Here is a 21,693-nt window from a genome sequence, read left to right on the forward strand (position 1 = left end):
GCTAAACCCACTTTTATTAGTCTTTGGTACCTTTATTTGTGTATTTGAGGACCCTACCAGTTCAATTTTTGCATTTCACAAATTCATCCCAGGGGCCAGATTGGACCCTTTTTGGCGGGCCGGTTTTGGCCCACGAGCCGCATGTTTGACACCTGTGCTGAATAAGCATTGGTTTTAATTAATATGGTTAATTTTCTTTTTAAATATATATCACATATGCCACTTTATTAAAGGGGTCATATTTGTCTAAACCCACTTTTATTAGTCTGTGGTTCATCTATTTCTGTATTTGGACCCTAATAGTTCATACAGTTTGAATTTGAACCCTCCAGGTGCTGCAAAGCTATCTTTATATTCATTCGGGCAAAAATCGAGTGGATTTCTACAACCAGTTTTAATTCCTTCTTAATTTGTTACTTTTTTGAACATATAAGGATAAGACTTCTTATGAACATTTCTCCGAGTACGACATAATTGTTTGTCAGCAGCAGTTGTAGTAAAAACTGAAAGTATGTCCGAACTTTGAGCTGATTACCTAAAATGTTCATTTGTTGGTTGTATTAACGAATGCAAGGGGCTGAACAGGACAGAACAACCTGGAGGGGGCGGGGCTTGAAGTGGCTCATTTGCATTTAAAGGGCCAGCGCTCCAAACCACCTTTCTGGTGTCATTACTCAGAAATAGGGTTGAAAATGGACCTGTGGAGTTGAATCAATGAAGAATTCAGACCCAAGAAGAGCGTTTACAGTTTATGGAGACCACAGGGAAATGCTGGAAAATGCAGAATTTCATTTAAAAAAGCAAAATGTCACTCCTTTAAAGAGGGTGCCTTGGAGTTCTCTTCCTGTTTGTCATCTAAAAGCAGATTTTTGTTCACTTTTAAATAACATATCATTTTCACATTAATGTGCACTGTTGCCCATTACGTTGGAATCATTTTGTTTTCAGACATATTCCTCTTTTTTATTTTATTTTTTTATTTTACCTTCATTTAACCAGGGAAACCTCATTGAGATTAAGAATCTCTTTTTCAAGAGTGTCCTGGCCAAGACGGGCAGCAGTACATTAAATAGTTACAGACAGACTTCCATACATAAAACAAATACATAAAAAGCACACAGACAAGTCAAACCTTCCAAAGCAAACTCAAAAAGCGCTCATGAAATGTAAACAAAAGTGCGTCAGGTAAAACATCTGCAACCAGATGTCTCCCTCTCTAAATCACACAGCATCCTCTTAAAAGTGTCCAACGAAACCAGATCCTTCAGTTTCAGGTCTTTTTGTAGTTCATTCCAGGTGAATGGGGCCGCAAACCTGAAGGCCTTTTTCCCCTGTTCAGTTCTAACTTTGGGAACAGACAACAAGAAAAGATCCTGAGAATGCAGATTATAAGAGTCTGTGGTTCTCCGACTGATGTAGGTCTGAAGGTAGGATGGGAGCAGACCTAAAATAGTCTTGTAAATTAAAATACGCCAGTGACTCAGTCTGCGAGCCGACAAAGAAGACCATCCTACACGATCATAAAGCAGACAATGATGGGTGAGAGATTTAGAATTGCTGATGAACCTCAGAGCTCCATGATACACACTGTCCAGTGACCGTAAACTATGGGTGGAGGCATGCATGTACAAGACATCAGCATAGTCCAACACAGACAAAAATGTAGCGGAAACCAGTCTCCTTCTTGATTCGAAAGACAGACATGATTTAATGCGAAAGAAGAAGCCAAGTTTTAGTTTTAGTTTTCTAACAAGCTGCTGAATGTGCGCAGAGAAAGAAAGGGAGCTGTCAATTAAAATGCCTAAATATTTATAGGTCGGGACGAGTTCTATCTGTGTTCCCTGGGTAGTGATCAGTGAAGGCAGGTTTGACAGTTTGGACCTTGAGTTTGAAAACAGCATGACTTTTGTTTTATCTGCATTTAGAACCAGTCTTAAGTCATGAAAATTTTTATTCCTATGTATACACATCAGTAATCACCTTTGACCAAGTACAATGATGACATGCTGAATCCCAGTTACACTTTATTTACAGTATCAACAATAAAACATATTGCCAAGATGATTTCATGAGAGGAGGTAAAAAATATTTTGTTCGAACTTAATGGGCAACAGTGTATAATAACACTGACAGACTTATATCTATTATAACACATAAAGGTCTGTGAAAACTGAAGAGTACAGTGAAACTCATTAATTGCATCGGAATTACAGTTTTCTCCTTCGGATATTTATGCATATTTTCCTGTTGGTGTCTTACCAGAATGTGGTCATCTATAGTATATTTTCATTGAATATAGTCTAAAAAGTTTATGAGCATGTGTTTAGGAATCCGATGGGTTTCTTATCCTGCCTTTTGATAGTGAGAAGCTGGCATTAGTTTGCAGGGTTTGCTCCAAAAAAGTACTGCCTACTTCACAAGTTCCTCTCTTTCCTGTTACATTCAAATAAAGTACTTTCTTTAATGAAAAGTGATGGGGGGGAAAAAGAGAGTACTTTAATCTGACATGAAAAAAATACAGCGTGGCATAAAATCAAAGCGATAGGCAGTCTGGCAAAATATTTTGTGTGTGACTTTTTTTTTTCTTTTTTGTTTGGACCCTGTACAATACATTATTTATGAATTAATTTGTCAGAAATATTTCAGTGTAGTGGATAGAACAGTGGTTCCCAACCTTTTTTGGCTCGTGACCCCATTTTAACATCACAAATTTCTGGCCACCCCAGACATTCAACACAGAGACTTTTTTTTTCCCCGAAAATTAATTTGATCACGTAATAGTTTGCTATACTATGTTGAAAATAAAGGTTGATTTTAGATGACATTTAGGCTATATAATGTATAATATACATACATATACTCTGTTCTAGAGCTGCACAGTATATCGTTTGAACATCGTCATCGCAATGTACATGTGCGCAATAGTCACATCGCAGGTCCTGCAATGTAGGACGCAAATGAACTTGATGTGTGCTCATCTAATTTCCACCTGGATACCTGACACATTACGCGCAGCAATCCACCAATCACATTCACTCTTAATCAGTTTGCCGAAGCAGTGAGTTGCTGGTAACAATGTTGAAAAATGAGCAACGAACAAGAGAAAATCACTGAAAACGAAGACTTTGTGCCAAAATCTAGAATTATTTTGGCTACAAGAAGGATGATACTGAAACACGTGTTCTGTGTTGCCACAACGAGAGGAAACACAACTAATTTGTCTGACTATTTACGTCGGCACCACACAGCTATTACACCCTCCTGAGTATTTTTTTCATATCGCAATATATATTGCAGGGTTAGAAAAAAAAAAATTTGCAATGTCAGTTTTTTCCAATACCATGCAGCCCTACTCTGTTCGGTCTGGTTTTCTGACTGTGACTGTGTCTGGTTGGGTTGAAGCGTAGTAACGCACACGGTCACATGATCAGGTCAATCAAGATATGCCCTCTCAGATATTATATCCTGCATTTTGTTTGAACTTCATTTTTATTAGGAAAAGTGTGTGATGTTTTAATTATAATGAAAAATATATTGAATGATTTAAAAAAATTATTAGTAATTTTTTTTTATCAATTATTAGAAATTTCAGGCGACCCCATTTGAATTCCAGGTGACCCCACAGTTGAAAAATACGGGTTAGAACCAAGGTTAAAATAGTTTTGGATTTTTCATTATAATTTAGTTTTATTTAGTTTGGATTTTTTTTTTTCTCTAATTCAGTTAGTTTTTTTTTTTTTTATTATTAGTTTTTAGAGCAGGTTTGCTAGTTTTTATTAGTTTTTGTTATTTTCTAAATGCTTAGTTTTACTTTAGTTTTTTTATATCTTTTCTCTTCTTCACTGTCAAATTCAAATAAATCTCAGACAGGACTCTGCTGTTTTCTCCCAACTTTCGTCTCCATGTTTCAAGGTAGAGTGGGGACCAGAAGACGACTCTCAACGACAGGTGACTAGAAGTGACGGACCGTTAAATATCTTATGGTGCCAGCAGCTAAAACTGCTTGAGGGAAATAAATTGATTTCATATCAATCCAGCATTGACAAAGACGAAAACTAAGGGAATTTTATCCATAATTTTTATACGTTTTAGTTAGTTTTATAAGCACACAATACGGTTTCAGTTAGTTATAATTTTTTTCTTTTAATTATACTTTTTATTTATTTCAGTTAATGAAAATGTTTTTATAATTCTAGTTTTCGTCATTTCGTTAGTTTTTGTTAACGATAATAGCCTTGGTTAGAACCATATATAATACACCAGTGGGCTACTTTCATGCAAATATGTCATATTTCATGTTTGTCACTCATATTTTGAGGACATTTTCTGGCCATAAAGTAATTCTAAACAGATGTCAGATAAGTATAGATGTATGATTGATTACAATAGGGCACTAAATGAGGCTACATTCTTTTGGTTTCATTTAGTTATAAATTGTGTTTAACTCACCCAAAACTATTAAATCTTGTTTATCGTTACATCTATACTTTAGGATTGTTTTTTTGGGCATCTGTACAGCTCAGTTCTCCTTACCCAAGAAAAAACATAATATCCAAACAAGTGATCCTTTAAGAAGTGTATTACCTGCAGTGGAAATAGATGCTTTCTCTGTAGTCAGAGTTCCCTCCTGCCCAGCAGGAGGTGAAGTATTCGAGAGTTGCTGTTCTTGTGGGCGCTCTGTCGGAGTTTGTAAAATGTCTGAAGTGTCATTAGTTTGAGTTTTGGGCGACTGTACAGATCCAACAGATTCCGAGATACTTCCTTTACTCTCCTCCTGAGGTTTTTCCTCATCTGTGCTGTCCTCAAAAACAAATTCTTCCCCTTGCTCCTCATCCTCCTCTTCTTCGTCTTCCTTCGGGGGTTGCTGAGACATCACAGTAGACATGATCACTGAAACAGAGACAAAATCAAAGTGTAAATAGATGTATCTGTCCAAAATGAAATGCCAAGCATGTCAGCTGTGATGAGAAAATGATTGACACTGTCTAAGCAAAACAGATTTCAGTTCAGATAAAGAGAGTTCAGGTTTGAGATCTCATGTCATATTAGAGAGAGATAGTGCATCCCAAAGTTAGAATTAAGTTTATTCTTCCTTCAGTGAACTTCCTGCATTTTAAATATCATACTGATACAGAAAAACTAAGTTTTGTGTTGAATGTTATAATAAGTTGCTCTTCAGTTCTTTTTTTACTCTGAATCTGTTGTTGTAATTTCCGTTCCTAATGACAGAGGAGGACACGTAAAGGCGTCTTCTGGTGTGTATAAACACAACAAAAGCTGGTTATAAATAGAGGCGTTAGAAAATATTGGTTCTGCAATATATCGCAATATTTCATTTTACAATACTGTATCGATATTAGGGATGTAACAATATGAAAATTTCATATCACGGGTACTGGGACCAAAATTATCACAGTTATCATTATTATTGCAGTATTGTTGTAATGTGTTCAGAATGTTCAAAAACTACTTAAACACACACTGAAATAATGTAACCAAGTTGTATTTTGACAAAAAACAAATACACACAATGTACTTTCTGTGGCAGAAACATTAAAATATTAACATGTAAACATCAAACATACAGTTGTGCATTAAAGGTAGCACCTTATGGCCATAAGAGATATCTGCACCAGGGGTGGAAGTTAATAGGATTTTATTAATATCAATGCTATTATGGATTCTGTTTACCAGTCCAATTTCTTATCAAGTCTCCTATCGATTCCTGAGTGGTTTTTGAATGGGAAAAAAAGTAGTTGGACAGGTCATAGTGGAGCTGTTTGAACATTTTCCAGATCAAATCCTTCACAATGTCACACATATACACTATTGTACACACACAAACAGAAAGTGAAACACAATCATATTTTCCTAAACTGTTTAATAAACAAATGTAAATATTCTGAAAGAATAAGGATTTTAAAACATGTTAGGTTGATCTGATCCAGACTGGTCAGTGGTGGTCTGATCCAGACTGGTCAGTGGTTCAGTCCTGGTCAGTGACAGACCAATCCCAACAGTGTCCTCTGGTCCAGTTCCTCTGGAGGTCAGTCACTGGATTTCCTGTTGAATGTCCTCAGTTCATAAAGCCTCTTCTCCTTTGGTTCTTACACACATCATGTGTCCTTGTACAGTTCAAGTTCACTGGTTTGGGATCCACTTGAACTGACTAGAGTTTGTCCTGAGTATCTATATTGAGACGGTTTGTCTGCTGGGTGAGGATTTGAGGCAGCGGGGGCTGGAGAGGGGTTAACAGTAGCACGGACCCGGTCTGTGCGCTCGCTCGCTCGGATGGACCGGGTCCGTGCGGGGGCCCTTTATCCCCAAACTCTGGAGCTCTGTCCATGCAGGTGCCTTCCACCATGGTTTCAGAGGCCAAACATTGCAAACTGCACATGCACGCCTGGAGCGCCGCTGCTTGTCCAGGAAATGAGCGGCATCACCGTAATTTTCAAAGTGCGGTAATCAAACACGGTTATCATAATAATTAGAATTTAAATGCTAGTACTAACCGTCAGAAATTTTACCACGGTTTATCATATACCGGTAATCGTTATATCCCTAACTGATATTAAAAAGTACTGTATCGATCCAGATATGGTGGAGGTTTGTTTTTGGTTTTCTTTATTGTTTATATCTTATTTGCACTCTGTGAGTGCTTTTCTAGTTATTTATTTGTTAATTTGTCTCAAAATTTCAAGCAAAAAAAGAAAAATTTCACCACCAAAATTTAGTCATTTGTTCCTTGTGCCAGTATCAACATTTCCTGAAAGTTTCATGAAAATCCATCCATAACTTTTTGAGTTATCTTGCTAACAGACAGACAAACAACCCCTGATGAAAACACAACCTCGTTATAAATGCAGCAGGTGTGATTATTATTAGGATAAAAGTCAGCGTTGAACCAAATCACACCAGAATGAACTGAAATTAACCCTTAGCTTTTATAAGAAGAAAGTAGATGCAACATAACTGTTTTTTTTTTTCAGATACACCAGATAATCATTAGCATTATAAAAGATGACATATGGCTGCAACAGATAATGTTAGCTAAATCAAAGAGTCTGAGTAGGCTTAGTGGCATATTAATTAAGATCTCCACACACCCACTGAAGGAAACATGTGCTCAAACAGTGCAAACCTTAATTATCTAAGCGGTTAATTCAATCGCGTCTTATCAACATGTCCTTGCAAAGGCATTTACGTTATACAGTGATACTGAACTCAGAGGTTCTTAGCAAACAACTGGGAACACCAACTGTAATCAATGCGCTGTGTATTTGCATATTTTCAAATAAAATTAAACTTTTACATGACACTTATTCCCTCAAGCTATTATTTGTCGGCACACAGTTATTATTGCACAAAGTAGGGGGATTTTCAATGACATCCAGGCCCTGTTTCTGCTCATGTTAGTGTACCACGGCTGAACCCAGCATATGCTTTGCATTTTGATTAGCAGTGAAACGCTTCCAACGTTGAAACAGTCCTGGGCTTGATGGGGCAGTTTGTTGGACTCCGGTGGGAAATGACAGCATGGAGCAGAGGCGGCTGAGCGCGGGCTGGCGGGAAAACAACACCGATATACGCTGCGTGGGGACCGCAATATTTACTGCCAGCGCTTATTGTTTAACCTGGATACGAGGGATTGTCGTGATGTCAGTTACAGTTCCAATTAGATTTAACTCGTGCGTGACAGCCCACAGTGAACACAGTGTTTATTAGTGTTGTGAGTCCAGATCAGGAAAAAATACACTTAGAACCAGCAATAGTCATACATTTGTTCTGGTTTATTGTTCTTATTTTTAAATTGGACAGCTTTTTATGTTTTTAATCTATTTTTGTATTTTAAAAAAAAAAAAAAAAAACATATTTAGGTTTTATTTATTCTTCTGTACAGGACTGTTTCCTTTTTTTGGTACAGTTCTATGTTTTTTAATCTGTTTTTGTATTTTATTTTGGTTTTATTTATTCGTCTGTACAGGACTGTTTTCTTTTTTGTACAGTTCTATGTCTTTTAATCTATTTTTGTATTTTTTTTCCTTTTATTTAGGTTTTATTCATTCTTCTGTACAGCACTGTTTTCTTTTGTTGTATAGTTCTATGTTTTTTAATCTATTTTTATATTTTTTTTTAAATTTGATTTAGGTTTTATTTATTCTTCTGTACAGCACTGTTTTCTGTTTGTTAGTTTTTTTTAACAGTTCTATGTTTTTTTAATCAACTTTTTTATTCTGTTCTTTTATTTTGGTTTTATTTATTCTTCTGTACAGCACTGTCTTCTTTTGTTGTACAATTCTATGTCTTTTAATCTATTTTGATATTTTATTCTTTTATCTATTCTTCTGCACAGCGCTGTTTTCTTTTTTTTTGTACAGATCTATGTCTTTTAATCCATTTTTGTATTTTATTTTGGTTTTATTCATTCTTCTGTACAGAACTTTGGTCCACTGCGTTTGTTTTAAAGTACTTTACAAATAAAGTTGGATTGGATAAAAAATAAATAAATAAAACTAATAAATACGTAAAGTCAAGAGTTCTACTGTCTTTTGAAATAAATATCAGTACATTTTCAGCCTTCGGGCCCTGCTGCCTCCTCTGTACCACATACACACTTTCTCCACTGCCCACGACTGTTGGTCAAAGCAACAATGAATCTTTTGTGGATGGAATAAGTTCTGAGTTCAGCCTCAGAAAGCATTGTTTCTGCATTCGTCACTGCAGTACTGATTAGCTCACAGGTCATTTGGTCTGCGGCTGTGTAGTTTATGGTACAAACTGGAGAATGGGGGATTATTTCCTGAAGAAAGCAGCTGTTTCTTTGAATGAATGTTATAGAAAACTACAGAGTGGGGTTTATTTCAAAATTATCGCTGCTACGCTTTGACAGAAAGGAAAAAAAGTCCCTGCTGAGGGAGTGATCTTGTTCGGTTTTTTCACTACAACGAATTACACTGAGCGAGCACAAGAGGGACCAGAATCTTGTGATCGATATTTCTACATTGCGCCTATTATTAAGTTAAAAAACCAAAAGTAGACGTTACGTAACTGAAAGCCAGGTGGTGCTTTAAGTGATAGCTCACCTTGGTGCAAACAATACTGGAAATGAAAAGTTCTTCTGTTAAAATACCCTCTTCTGAATCAAAATGACAGGTATTTTTGAACAACTTTCTTTGAGGGAAGGCATTTGGACAAGCCATCAAACAGACTCCAGCTTAGAAAAATAAAGAGCCCCAAGAGTGGAGCTGTGTGAAAGCTATTCTTGAGGGGAAAATAAGATACATCACAGAATAGAGATGAATCCAACTCCTACACACCCTGTCCCTGACCTACATAGAGCTCTGAAAACTCTCCTGCTGTGTACCAAATGTGGTAATGAGTGGTGGGATGTTGTGTGTTTGTGTTCGGGGGAAAAGTGAGGTGTGTGTACACTTTTATAAGGACACCACAACATGCAGTTCTGACTTAAACACAGCAATATTATACTTCAAATTAGGCAGTTCACGGCTCTGCATGTGTACTGTGGCTTTTTTTTTTTTCCTTTTATTTGTGTCTTCTTCTGCTGCTGCTGCCAATTTATTGGCTATTTATCCTGCATGCAGACAGTGGTACAGGTACATGATACCTGGAACCCATTATTGTCTATAGGCCCTTTCCCACCGCAGGAACTTTCTGTATTACCCTGAACTTTCAAAGTTCCTGGTGCGTTTCCACCGAAAATTACCCTGGTAACTGACCCTCCCCCGGCCCCGAATTTACCCCGAAGAAGTTCCTGGTAGGGAGGTAGTACTTTCCAGATTACCAGAACTTTAAGGGGCGGAGCTATGTGCTGGAGAAGGCTGAGTGGTGGACTACACTAGCAGCATTTCCGCATTCTGTTCACCGCCAATATTTAACTCATTTAATTTCCACAAGCTTTGTATTTTGATAAATCGGAAAATGGAACATAAGAGAAGCTACAACAAGTGGACGGACGACGAGGAAATTCAGACGGACTTCGAATCGCCGACACGAAACGAGCGAGTAAAAGCTGTCGGAGCCAAATATAAGACACAAGCCTAAAGAAATACGAGAAAAGAAGAAGAAATTTATGCAGGATTAAAAGAAACTAAAGGACCACAACGGTCGCAGTGGATCCGACAGTCGAACAAACCAATGGTGTGTATATCAGAAATATTCCCCGTTTAGTTGGTTCCATGCTGTAACAGTAGTCAGCAGCATCAGCTGTTTAGTCCAAAGTGAAGTCCAGTTAACCTAATACTAACTGGTCAACAGTCTGACACTACACCTAAATTTCTACATCTAGCTATCAAGGCCCTATAGAGCAGGGGTCTCAAACATGCGGCCCGGGGGCCTAATGCGGCCCCCCAAAGATTCCAATCTGGCCCCTGGGATGTTTTTGTAAAGTCAAAAATTCCACAGTCCTGAATTGAATTAAGCAAAAAAAAAAAAGTAGCTTGAATTAAGGAACAAATGTTGAATTAAGCTAAAAAAAAAAAATAAAAAAAAAACTTCAATTAAGTAAAAAAAAAATCTTGAATTAAGCTAAAAAAATTTAAAAAATCTTAAATTTAGCAAAAAATCTTGAATTAACTTCAATTTTTTTCTTTGTTTTAGTGCAAAAAAATAATATTAAATTATTAAAATATTTACATTTACAAACGATCCTGTAACAATAAAATGTGAATAACCTGAACAAATATAAAAAACCTGAAATGTCAAAAAAAACTTAAGCACAATTTCAAATATTTTCTGCCTGTTCCTCAGTGTTTAGTGTCTTTGTAGTTCAGATCCATAATGCACATGTAGAAATGATAAGCTGAGGCAGAATATTGTTAAAATTGCACTTATTTTTCTTAAGAAATTTCAGTTTTTTCAGGTTATTCACATCTTTTTTGTTTGGATAGTTTATAAAAGTAAGTATTTTCATAATTTAATGGGGTTTTTTTTCTTTACCCCAAAACAAAGACACAAATTTGGAGTTGTCATGTTATTATGTTATTATTTTACTGGTCCGGCCCACTGGAGATCAAATCGGGCTGAATGTGGCCCCGGAAGGAAAATGAGTTTGAGACCCGTGCTCTAGAGTTTCAGTGGATGTAACATTTGATAACAAAGATTTGACTGTAAAACTGAAAGACACTCACTTTGTTTCTCACATGACAAAATGTTTATATGTCTTGACTAGGAATGTAACGAAAATTTCATATCACCGTAACTGTGAACAAAATGATCAGAGTTATCATTATTATCGCGGTATTGTTGAAATTGTGCTCAAAATGTTCAAAAAGTACTTATACACACACTGAAATAATTTAACCAAGTTGTATTTTGAAAAAAAAGACAAGAAAATAATTGGCACAATGTACCTTCTGTTGGCAGAAACATTCGAATATTAACCCTTAGTGGTCTGAGCCTATTTTGACTGTTTTTCAGTACTTCTGATTTGGCCTTTATATACTATATAAACAAATGTTAACTATACCCATGTTTGGTATCTTTTTTTTTGACCACAACTTCATCTATATCACCTGCCTATTGTTTTTTTCACTTTAACCAACTATAAAAATATAAAAGGCCAGAAAACACAAAAAAATATATAAAATCTGATTTGAAAAATGTATATAATTTATTGCATAAATAACACAATGCTTAATGAACCTTTTCAAAGACTTTAAAAGTAAATGTTGGTTCCAAATATTAGGTATATGCAATTAAAATTGTAATAAATTAAAACTATACTCAAATATTTGACATAAAAGCATAACTTTACATAGGTTTTCTTCCCCTAAAAGTGCGGTAATCAAACACGGTTATCATGATAATTAGAAATTAAACGGTAATACTAACCGTCTGCAATTTTACCGCGGTTTATTGTTATACCGATAATCGCTACATCCCTAGTCTTGACATTTTAAGTTATTTACCTTATCTTGTTTTAATGTTCCCCTGTTAGAGGGGTACATCTGTGGAATAATCTGGTCCAGAAGTTTAAAATGTCTTCTTCAGTTTGTGCATTTAAAAGGATGTATAAATCCACTATAATAACAAAATATAGAACATTATCTGAGTAAGTGAATATCTCGTGATAATATAGGAGAATGCATAAAATAAGATATTGTTGTAATAAATTAAAACAGACATGATATCATGATTAGGAAATATTATCACATTTATTATTAATCACTGTATTTGTAGTAAATATTTGAAGTGCGTATAAATATTATAGTTTATATTAAAAACGGTTGATTAGGCAAATGTGAATGTGTGTGAGGTGACTAAAAAAGTGTATGTGAATGGTTCGCATGGATGTTTTGTGTTATTGGAAAAATATACAGAAAAAAAAGTGTGCGCAATAGTTACATCGCAGGTCCAGTAATGTAGGAGGCAAATAAACTCGACGTGTTCTCATCTAATTTCCACCTGTGTACCTGACACACACTACGCACAGCGATCCACCAATCACAAGCGTTCTTAATCAGTTTACCGAAGCAGACCACACCCCCTGCACATGGAGTGAGTCGCTGGTAACAACATTGAAAAATGAGCAACGAACAGGAGAAAAATCACCAAAAACGAAGACTTGGTGCCAAGAAGAAACGCAACGTCAGTTATCTGGAATTATTTCGGATGATATTAAAACACGTGTTCTGTGTTGACACAACGAGAGGAAACGCAACTAATTTGTTTGACCGTTTACATCAGCATCACACAGCTATTATATCTTCCAGAGTATTTTTTCATATTGCAATACAGGGTGAGTCAGAAAAAACGCTCTTTTCATTTAAAGAAATTGTACCACTGAAATGGAAATGCTTATTTTTCTTTTGATTATACAGTCATATTGATGTGGTTATTGAGCATGTCTGGTGATTGAATCACTGATTTATGGCATAGCATAACAGAGGGAATGTCCATTGTTTATTGTGCACCAAAATATCTGCCAACACAGTTTATGCCACCGTGAATGAAACTGAAATTGTCAACCATTACAGCATGTTTACTCGCCATCAAAATGTTTTGTCTCAACGAAGTTGTCCGGCACGACCTTCAACCTGGCTACCATTCAGATTGATGCAAATCTGTGCTCGTTGTCGCATCTCTAACACAGCACTTCTCGCCATTCGTGTTCGTCGTAGGGCTTGGATTTCAGCCGTGATGCGATTTCGGAGTTCCTGAAGAGTTTGTGGAACAGTCTGATACACACGGTTTTTAAGATACCCCCACAAGAAAAAATCAAGGGGGGTCAAGTCCGGGGATCTAGGTGGCCACTCTCTCTCCTGACCCAAACAGACAACTCAATTAGGAAATAATACCTGCAATTGCTGTGGTCTTGTGTGGTATACATTGTGTTGGCAGGTATTTCAGTGCCCAATAAACAATGGACCTTCTCTCTCTTATACAATGCAATAAATCTGTGACTACATCACCAGACATGCTCAATAACCACATCAATATGACTGTATGGTCAAAAGAAAAATCAGTGTTTCCGTTTTAGCAGTACAATTTCTTTAAATGGAAAGAGCGTTTTTTCTGACTCACCCTGAACATATCGCAGGGTTAAAAAAATGTCACAATGTCAGTTTTTTCCAATATCGTGCAGCCCTAATACATTTTATGTACGACTGAACTCATTCAAGAGTTTACAAATGTTTATTTTCTGCACAGCTATAGACTGATATGTATGCATTTCTATCTTATACACACAAACTGACTCAGGGCTGCTACAAACTGATTGCACTTTCTGTATTTATCATATTTTAATTGTATTTTATTGTGTTTATGTTTGTATTTTATTTGTACTGTTTATTTGTACTTTGCCCTGTAAAGCACTCTGTGACTCTGTCTGTGAAAAGTGCTCTGTAAATAAAATTTACTTACTTACAAATACTTTGACAGCTTCCTTACCCCATGCAGCATGGGTCAGCAACCTTTGCGATCTAAAGAGACATTTTGGGACCGAAAAAGAAAAACCAAACTGTCTGGAACCAAAAGATACCCTTATAACTTTCCTCAAACTGGTGACTCTTTACGAAGCTCTTTAGGGGTCGTTTGTACAGAATATGTGTAGAATAAATCAAAGTTTCAGTGCATTTACAAAACTACGAAGAAATGACAAAACTAAAGAAAACTGTGATATTCGTCATTATTTTGGTTTGACGCAAAAATCAACTGGTAAGTGAAGGCTTTCGTTGCGAAGGAGAATACAGATGAATACTTTCAGTGTTATAAAATTAAGAAGCAGTTTACTTTTGCAACTATTGCTTTTTTTTTTTTTAATTCATTTGGAGTAGAGTTGACATTTTTACAACTGCATAACATCAGAATTACTTTATTGCAATGGTAAAATGTGTACCCAAAAAAAGTGCTATTCATTTCTAAATGGTTGTTGACAAAGCTACATTGAGCCACTGGAAAAGGGCCCAAGAACCATATGTGGCCCCAGAGCCATAGGTTGCCTACCCCTGCCATAGGCGTTGCTGTGAACTTCAATGAGCAAACCTACAAAAAATGCAACGCTCACTATGAGTCAACGCCATCAACTGTGTATAATTAGTAGACAGAAGAATCGTGTCGTCAGCCGCTGGTTTCTAAACTGCTGTTTTGAAGCCTGCAATTTGTTATTTGGCTGTTGCCACACTGGCTTTTTTTGGGACCAGAAGTGACCATATTTGGACAAAAATGGGTGGAACCATGGGAGCCTGACTGGTCAGAGGTGAGATCATGCTAAATGCTACATTACAGACTAAATAAAATGGCATCAAACGCTGTATAACAAATTGATTTTACCGTTGTGTTAGCGTATTCCAGTGGTTCCCAACCTTTTTTGGCTCATGACCCCATTTTAACACCACAAGTTTCTGGCGACCCCAGACATTCAAAACGGAGATTTTTTTTTGCTCAAATTATTTGTTTTTGATCATGTAATAGTTTGCTATTCTATGATGCAAATATACATTAATTCTAGACAACATTTAGGCTATATAATGTAAATTATTGTGGACGGAGGCAGTAAATCCAGGTGTAGATTACTGCACAAAGTGAGAATTTGATTTTCCTTGGTCAGGATATGTACAGTCAGTCCAGCTTGGATTTACAAGGCTGACAATTAATACCGAACAAACAATAACTCAGACTATGAATTATGAAAGAGCTGCAGCATCTGAAACTGACCACAATGAACATCTGATTGGGTCAATCCAGATATGCCTTCTCAGATATTATATCCTGCATTTTATTTGGACTTGATTTTTGCAGAAGTGTGTGGTGTTTAATTATAATGAAATATATATCGAATCAGTAAAAATACTTTTAATTAGTAATTTTTTTTTTTTAATTTTTCATCAGTTCCGAGAAATTGTTTTTGATCATGTAATAGTTTCCTATATTATGTTGCAAAAAACATTAATTTTAGACGTCATGTAGGCTATATAATGTATATAATGCATCTTTTTGGTGTCTGCTTCTCAGTTTCTCTTAGATGTGTTAGCGGGGCCACGCAGGCGAAGAAATCTTTCCATTCTCTGTTCGGTCCAGTTTTCTGACTGCGACTGTGTCCAGGCAGGTTGAAGCGTAGTAGCTAACGCACACGGTCACATGATCGGGTCAATCAAGATATGCCCTCTCAGATATTATATCCTGTATTTTATTTGAACTTGATTTTTATTAGGATAAGTGTGTGGTGTTTTAATTAATTTTTTTTTTTTTTTTTTTAATCAATTAGAAATTTCAGGTGACCCCATTTGAATTCCAGTGGGGAAAAACACTGGTGTAATCTATTAAAGGTGCTGGAGACTTTCGTGACCAATTTTTCATCAAATCTGCAAAACCTCAGTCATATCCTCAATATCACAAATCTGTAAGTCTTCCTGTGATTACTCACCGAAATCTCTTGCATTATGGTGAACAATTTCAAAGTGCCATCCACCGTAAACAGTCCATATGTTTACAAACGAGCCAGGAGGTCACTCGGACATCTTCGGAATTTTGTCACGACGTGCACTGTGGGAAGCGAAGGCGCGTGCAGCCGCCTGACAACAGCAGCTGGAATAGACACATTAACGGCAGGAACTCCCTTCCTTCTGTGCATATTCCTCCAGCCGTTTCCACGTGTTTGTTTCATCCACGTAATACCATATGGTCACGCTGCCACTGCCAGGTGGTTGCGTGAACCTCCGTTTCCCACAATACACGTCGCAACAAAATTCCGAAGATTCCCGAGTGACCTCCCGGGTCAGTTTGTAAACACATGGTTTGTTTATGGTGGATGACACTTCGAAATTGTTCACTGTAATGCAAGAGATTCAGGTGAGTAATAGGGCTGAACGATATGGACAAAATTTCATATCTCGATATTGATGCCAGATATCTCGATATCGATATGATACGATATGACCACGGGTTCGGTGAAAACCAAACATTTTTCAGAAAAATACTAACATCATAATACAAAAGAATGTGGAAAGTGCAGTTTTATTTATAAGAACTCACTGCCAGTCATCAACATTAACATAAAGTTCAAATAAATTAAATTTGTTGTGACTTCCAGAGCTGTACATGCAGGGCGAGCACGGGGGAAATCTATATCGTTTATATCGTTGCTTTTTCGATATTAATATCCTGAGTGTTCATATCTCCATATCGATACGATAACGATATATCTTTCAGCCCTAGTGAGTAATCACAGAAAGACTTACATATTCGTGATACTGAGGATATGACTGAGGTTTTACAGATTTGATGAAAAATTGGTCACGAAAGTCTCCAGCACCTTTAACCATGACTACAGTGTTGTTAGGGAAAAGCGTCTTATTTTTAATTTTTTTTATTATTTTTTTTTTTAAATCGATTAAAAATCAGAAGGTCTGACTCGACAGGCTAATGAGACAAGAATGACTCCTGGTAAAAATAATTGACTTAGTATTTTTTAGACAGAAGTTGTAAGTCTACAGGAGCCAGGGCTGTTTGGAGCCAACTCCATAATCAAACCTCAGTTACTTTCACCTTAGTTTAATTTAGGAGCCGACGTCCTTCCCTTTGGTCATAGGTCAGATTAACATTTTAAGTTTGTGTTTACCAGAGAAGCCTGATGTAACAACTGGGAACTTTAAGGTGTGTGTCCAAGTTCATGTGATTCTGATTAGACATGGATCTTCAGTGCACACACAGGATACACATCCCCTCTGAGATGCATTTTTCAGCTGTAATATGCTTTAAAAAAAAAAATAAAATGAAAGGATTAAAAACATAACCAATAATTCACAGCTTTCAGGTGAGATTCTAGAAATCTTCCGGGGTGCATATTTGGTTCTAGCCAGTGATTTTTGCGGAGGGCCAAGTTCACTCAAACGCATTCAATCCTCACAGCCTTTGGTCTGCGGCAGTCGGGTATATCAATAGACAAAGACCAGGAACAGCAGCTGGTGATGACTGGAAATCCAACTGAAAGTCACAGAGAGCGCAGCTACTTTAGGCTTTTCATCAATAACAACACTCAGCAGAAGACAATAAGAGACCAACAGACCTCTGACAACACCAAACAGAGCTAGGCGGAGACCATTCTGCCTCTGGCACTACTCTTTTCCTTCTGAGGTCTCCCTGAGGACTTCCTATGAAGAGGTATGAATGTGCCTCGGCCAATTTAGAAACTGCAAACAGCTACATGTCTTTCTTAAACTGTCAAAAGGCATAACAATCTGAGTGGGAGGATGTTCAGAGACATTTGTGGATTTCACGGATTCACTTTAACATAACATTGCCCGACCGAAGATCTGAGTACACAGAAGAAGCTAAGCCTATTGCATTATATATTGTGAATGTTATGAATATTTTACATTTCACTTTTTTTGAATTTCACAAGACTTCGTGCCAAAGGCCATATGGAATATCATATTACACTGTAAACAAAACACGATAAGAGGGTTATCTGTGCATATTTGAGATAGTTTATTCTACCCCTCCCTTGAGTTGATGTTATTTTGCTACTATTGAGATATGCAGGGATATATTATTCATTCAGAAGCCAGTGTGGCCTTCATACGCCCTTTGCTGTGCGGAGCCACTCGAGTAATGTCTGTCCGCAACAGCAGTGATGTGCTGGTGGTGTCACATTAGTCAAGGACACAGTGGGAGCAACCTCCACCTCCCATCTGCCATTCCTGCTCATAACACAATACTGGACTCAGTGTACAGTACGCTGAACACAGATAAAGTATTTGCGGTATGTTGATCAGATAATGCTTTTGTTTGAAAAGAAAATATGTCTCCAGGTCTCCAAAGTCATATTTTAATTATTTGGCGCGTAGAGTATTTTTCTTGAACATGTTACAAACAGCAAATAAATCCTGGACGAAGTCAGGGCCGTGTCCTTAGATGTTACCTCTTTCCGTCGCCCACTCTCTAGTTTCCAGCCATCCTGTTTTTGCCACATTAGTGTCATAAAATTTAGTGTTTTATTTCGTGATAGGTCATCGCTAGACAGTATGTTTTATTATTGCTCTAATTGGGGAAGTTATGATGAGTCCACCCAGTGATGGCTGGGTGGAGAGACGGTGACAGCAGCTTTTAATCACTGTCTGTACACAGCCTCCAGTTACAGAAAGTCATAAGTTGTTCAAAGGACAGCAGAGACTTCTTTTAATAGTTGGTTTGTTTTTCACCTTCAGATGCTGTAAATAGAAGTAGCACTCGGGCAGTTTAGCGTTAAACTTGTATGAAGTTGGAGACTCAACAGATAAAGAGGAATGGTCAAAGTTAAAGCCCTTGTATTTTCACAAAACTGCAGCCAAAATTATCTGTTGCTTATATTTATTACCTCTGCCAGGAGATATTGTGATCGCTTTGCTTTGTGTGTTTGTTAGGGGTGTTAGAAAATGTCGGTTCTGCAATATATCGCGATATTCCACCTCACAATACTGTACCGATATTAAAAAGTACTGTATCGATATTTTTAGGTATTTTTACAAATGCAGATATTGTGGAGGTTCATTTTTGTTTATATTTTATTTATAATTATTTAACACTCCTATTAAATAATGTTAGTTCCTTTGTTGGGATTGCAAAAAAAAATGTTGTGATGTTAGTTCTGAACTAATAGAATATGAACATTTGAACAGGATCTTGAAATGTAATGTCTGTAAAAACATAATTTAAGTTTTAACACAGGAACATTTTGTGATATAGCATTAGATCCTGTTGTGATCAAATAAAAATGTGTTTAGTATTTGTGCAGATTTCTGATGTAATTCAATTCTTCAAGGAAATAATCACTTGAAAAAATAAAGAAACAAAAAAATTGCCTTTTTAAACAGTATCGTGATATATCGTATTGTGATCCTGGTATTGTGATTTGTATCGTATCGCCAGATTAAATACACAGCCCTAGTGTTTGCTTGTTTGTTTGCATGTTTGTTTATGTTAGCAGCTTTACGGGAAAACTATTCCAACCATCTTTACCAAATCTTCCCCACAGATAGGCCTAGGCCCTGGGACCAAACCATTAAATTTTGGGCCAAGTAGGCCAAAGTTCAAGGTCACAGCAAGGTCATAAAATCTACAATTTTCCTATCTCTCATCATTGAGCAATTTTCGAAAATTCATAAAAAATTCAAAACGACTCCGATTAGCCTCCAAATTGATCGACCTGTAGCTTAGAACAATATCTTGTATCCGGCACAAAATTGTCCACATCCACTGTGGAATGTGGACTCTGTGGACATTTACATTTAACATTGAAAATCCCATTTACCACACATTTTTCATTAGAACTCAAACAAATATTGATTGGAATTTAATATAATTTGACATACACATGACTGGTATCAAGCTTCAACTTTTTCTGCTGGATGGAACAACCTTGAAACTGTTTAATTTAAAAAGAAATAGTTGATTCACACATGCACACTGTTCGGGTTGCTTGGCGGAGGTTTGCGTTCTCTGAACACTTGTTCGAATCTATAATACATAGCTAGACACAGATAAGCTGGGTTGTTGCAGGTATCAGCAAATCTAATTTAATGCCCTTTTTAATGCCACTTTAAATAAATTTAATGCCCATGTCTAACTGCAGATAAAAACACAACACTTGACTGTCGACAGGCTTTAATCAGGTTCTGAATAGTTCCTCCTCCAGTCACTTCTGCTGAAACTGGCATTTCCTCATTTTTCCCACATTTGCTAATATTCCCCCCACGCTTTCGCCACAGCATGAGCACGCTCACAGCACGTTGTATTCCAAGCATCCGGTGTTCTGACTTCGTTCACCGGCCGTAAGCAATAGCCAATTAAAGGGTTCCGCCTGTCAATCATCACAGTATACTTCCAATCAAAATTATTAAATGTTTTTTTAATCAAAATAAATCATGAATAACATTTTTTTTTCCATCAAGTGTATTTAATTTTTTAATGCCTCTGGACATTGAATTTAATGCTTTTTTAATGCCATTTAAGGTCTTAATTTTCACAAAATCTATTTAATGACATTTAATGCTTTTTAATGACCTGCAGAAACCCTAGATAAGGCTATTTTACTATGTCATATTAGTATTTAAAAGCATTTTTTATACATATCACATATACCACTTTATTAAGTATTGACTGCGTTTCTGAGTTGATTCAATTTACTTTCAGGGAACTTCATTATAAACTTTAACTGTAGTTATGTAACAGTAACACATTTATACTGTGAACCTGTTTTACAACTGGGTGCGTCTCTGTCTTTTTTCTGTTCATACTTGTTATTCCAAAACTACAGCACATTTTGATTTGAAAATGTTACATAAAACAAGTTTCTATCACATCTCCAAGATCTGGTTCCAGATTCTTGATTGTTTTTAATGATTTTCTCATCATCAGGCACTTCTTAACATTTCCACATGAATTAAAGCTGCAGGAAATCAAGGAGGTAAAAAAAAAAAAAAAACACCACCAAAATCTTAAAATAAACACTTTCTTCAAGTCTTTCCTATTGATCCGAGTGGATAGACTAAATATAGGCTTAAGAACGAAGAACCTGATCTTGCTTCATACCATAATGAAAAAGAGAAGCGAGTACAAAGCCAGGAATCACATGTTTAACCCCTTAACCAATCTGAAAGTGCCTTTGATGAGACAAAATCAAGGCATCAGAGGGTAGATTTTCTGAAAACACAGAGTAAGTAGTAGATACAGAAGTCTCATAACCTTTCAGATCACTTTAATTACAATTTGCTCAAAGGTAAATATGGAAATTTTCCCCAATGATGCCAAAAACTAAACACTGCAACTGTAGGACAGCTATTGCTCTGGGGAAAAAAACAAAACTCATATGCTGCATGCCAATATCTATTGACATGATTAACTACTTGTTAACCTAGAAGCCACTCCAGAAGTGAGAACATATTTTCATTTCATTTCTATTAACCCATAAAGGCCCAGAGCTACTTTTGCGGCAGTTCTCAAATGAATTTTTCTCCCTACTTAACCTTTCTTAAGAGATTTATCACCATTTATTATAATATTATCCTCTATTTTTTGCATTTCTTCAATAAAAATCAGGTATTTTCCTATATTTAATTTGCTGATCATGTAGATGTTCATAAAAGCTCTGATTAAAGTTAATTGTCACAATATCAGAAACAGAGAACGATGAAGAAAACGTGACTTTTTCAACAAAATTTATCATTAATTAAACATAAACCCAGTGCCTCCATCCAG

At 36.4% G+C, this 21,693-nt stretch overlaps 1 protein-coding gene across 3 annotated transcripts in view; it reads right to left on the minus strand.

Annotated features, from left to right (window-relative positions):
• Nucleotides 1-21,693, minus strand: part of arhgef10la (Rho guanine nucleotide exchange factor (GEF) 10-like a) — a 253,242-nt gene that overhangs the window by 226,941 nt on the left and 4,608 nt on the right. For all 3 annotated transcript variants that reach the window (XM_030134274.1, XM_030134275.1, XM_030134273.1), the window contains exon 2: nt 4,585-4,890. In XM_030134274.1, coding sequence (XP_029990134.1) covers nt 4,585-4,885 — 301 coding nt within the window. In that variant the 5' untranslated portion in view covers nt 4,886-4,890. The remainder of the gene's footprint in view (nt 1-4,584; nt 4,891-21,693) is intronic.

This window comes from Sphaeramia orbicularis, chromosome 5, assembly GCF_902148855.1.
Source record: "Sphaeramia orbicularis chromosome 5, fSphaOr1.1, whole genome shotgun sequence".
Taxonomy (NCBI): Eukaryota; Metazoa; Chordata; class Actinopteri; order Kurtiformes; family Apogonidae; genus Sphaeramia; species Sphaeramia orbicularis.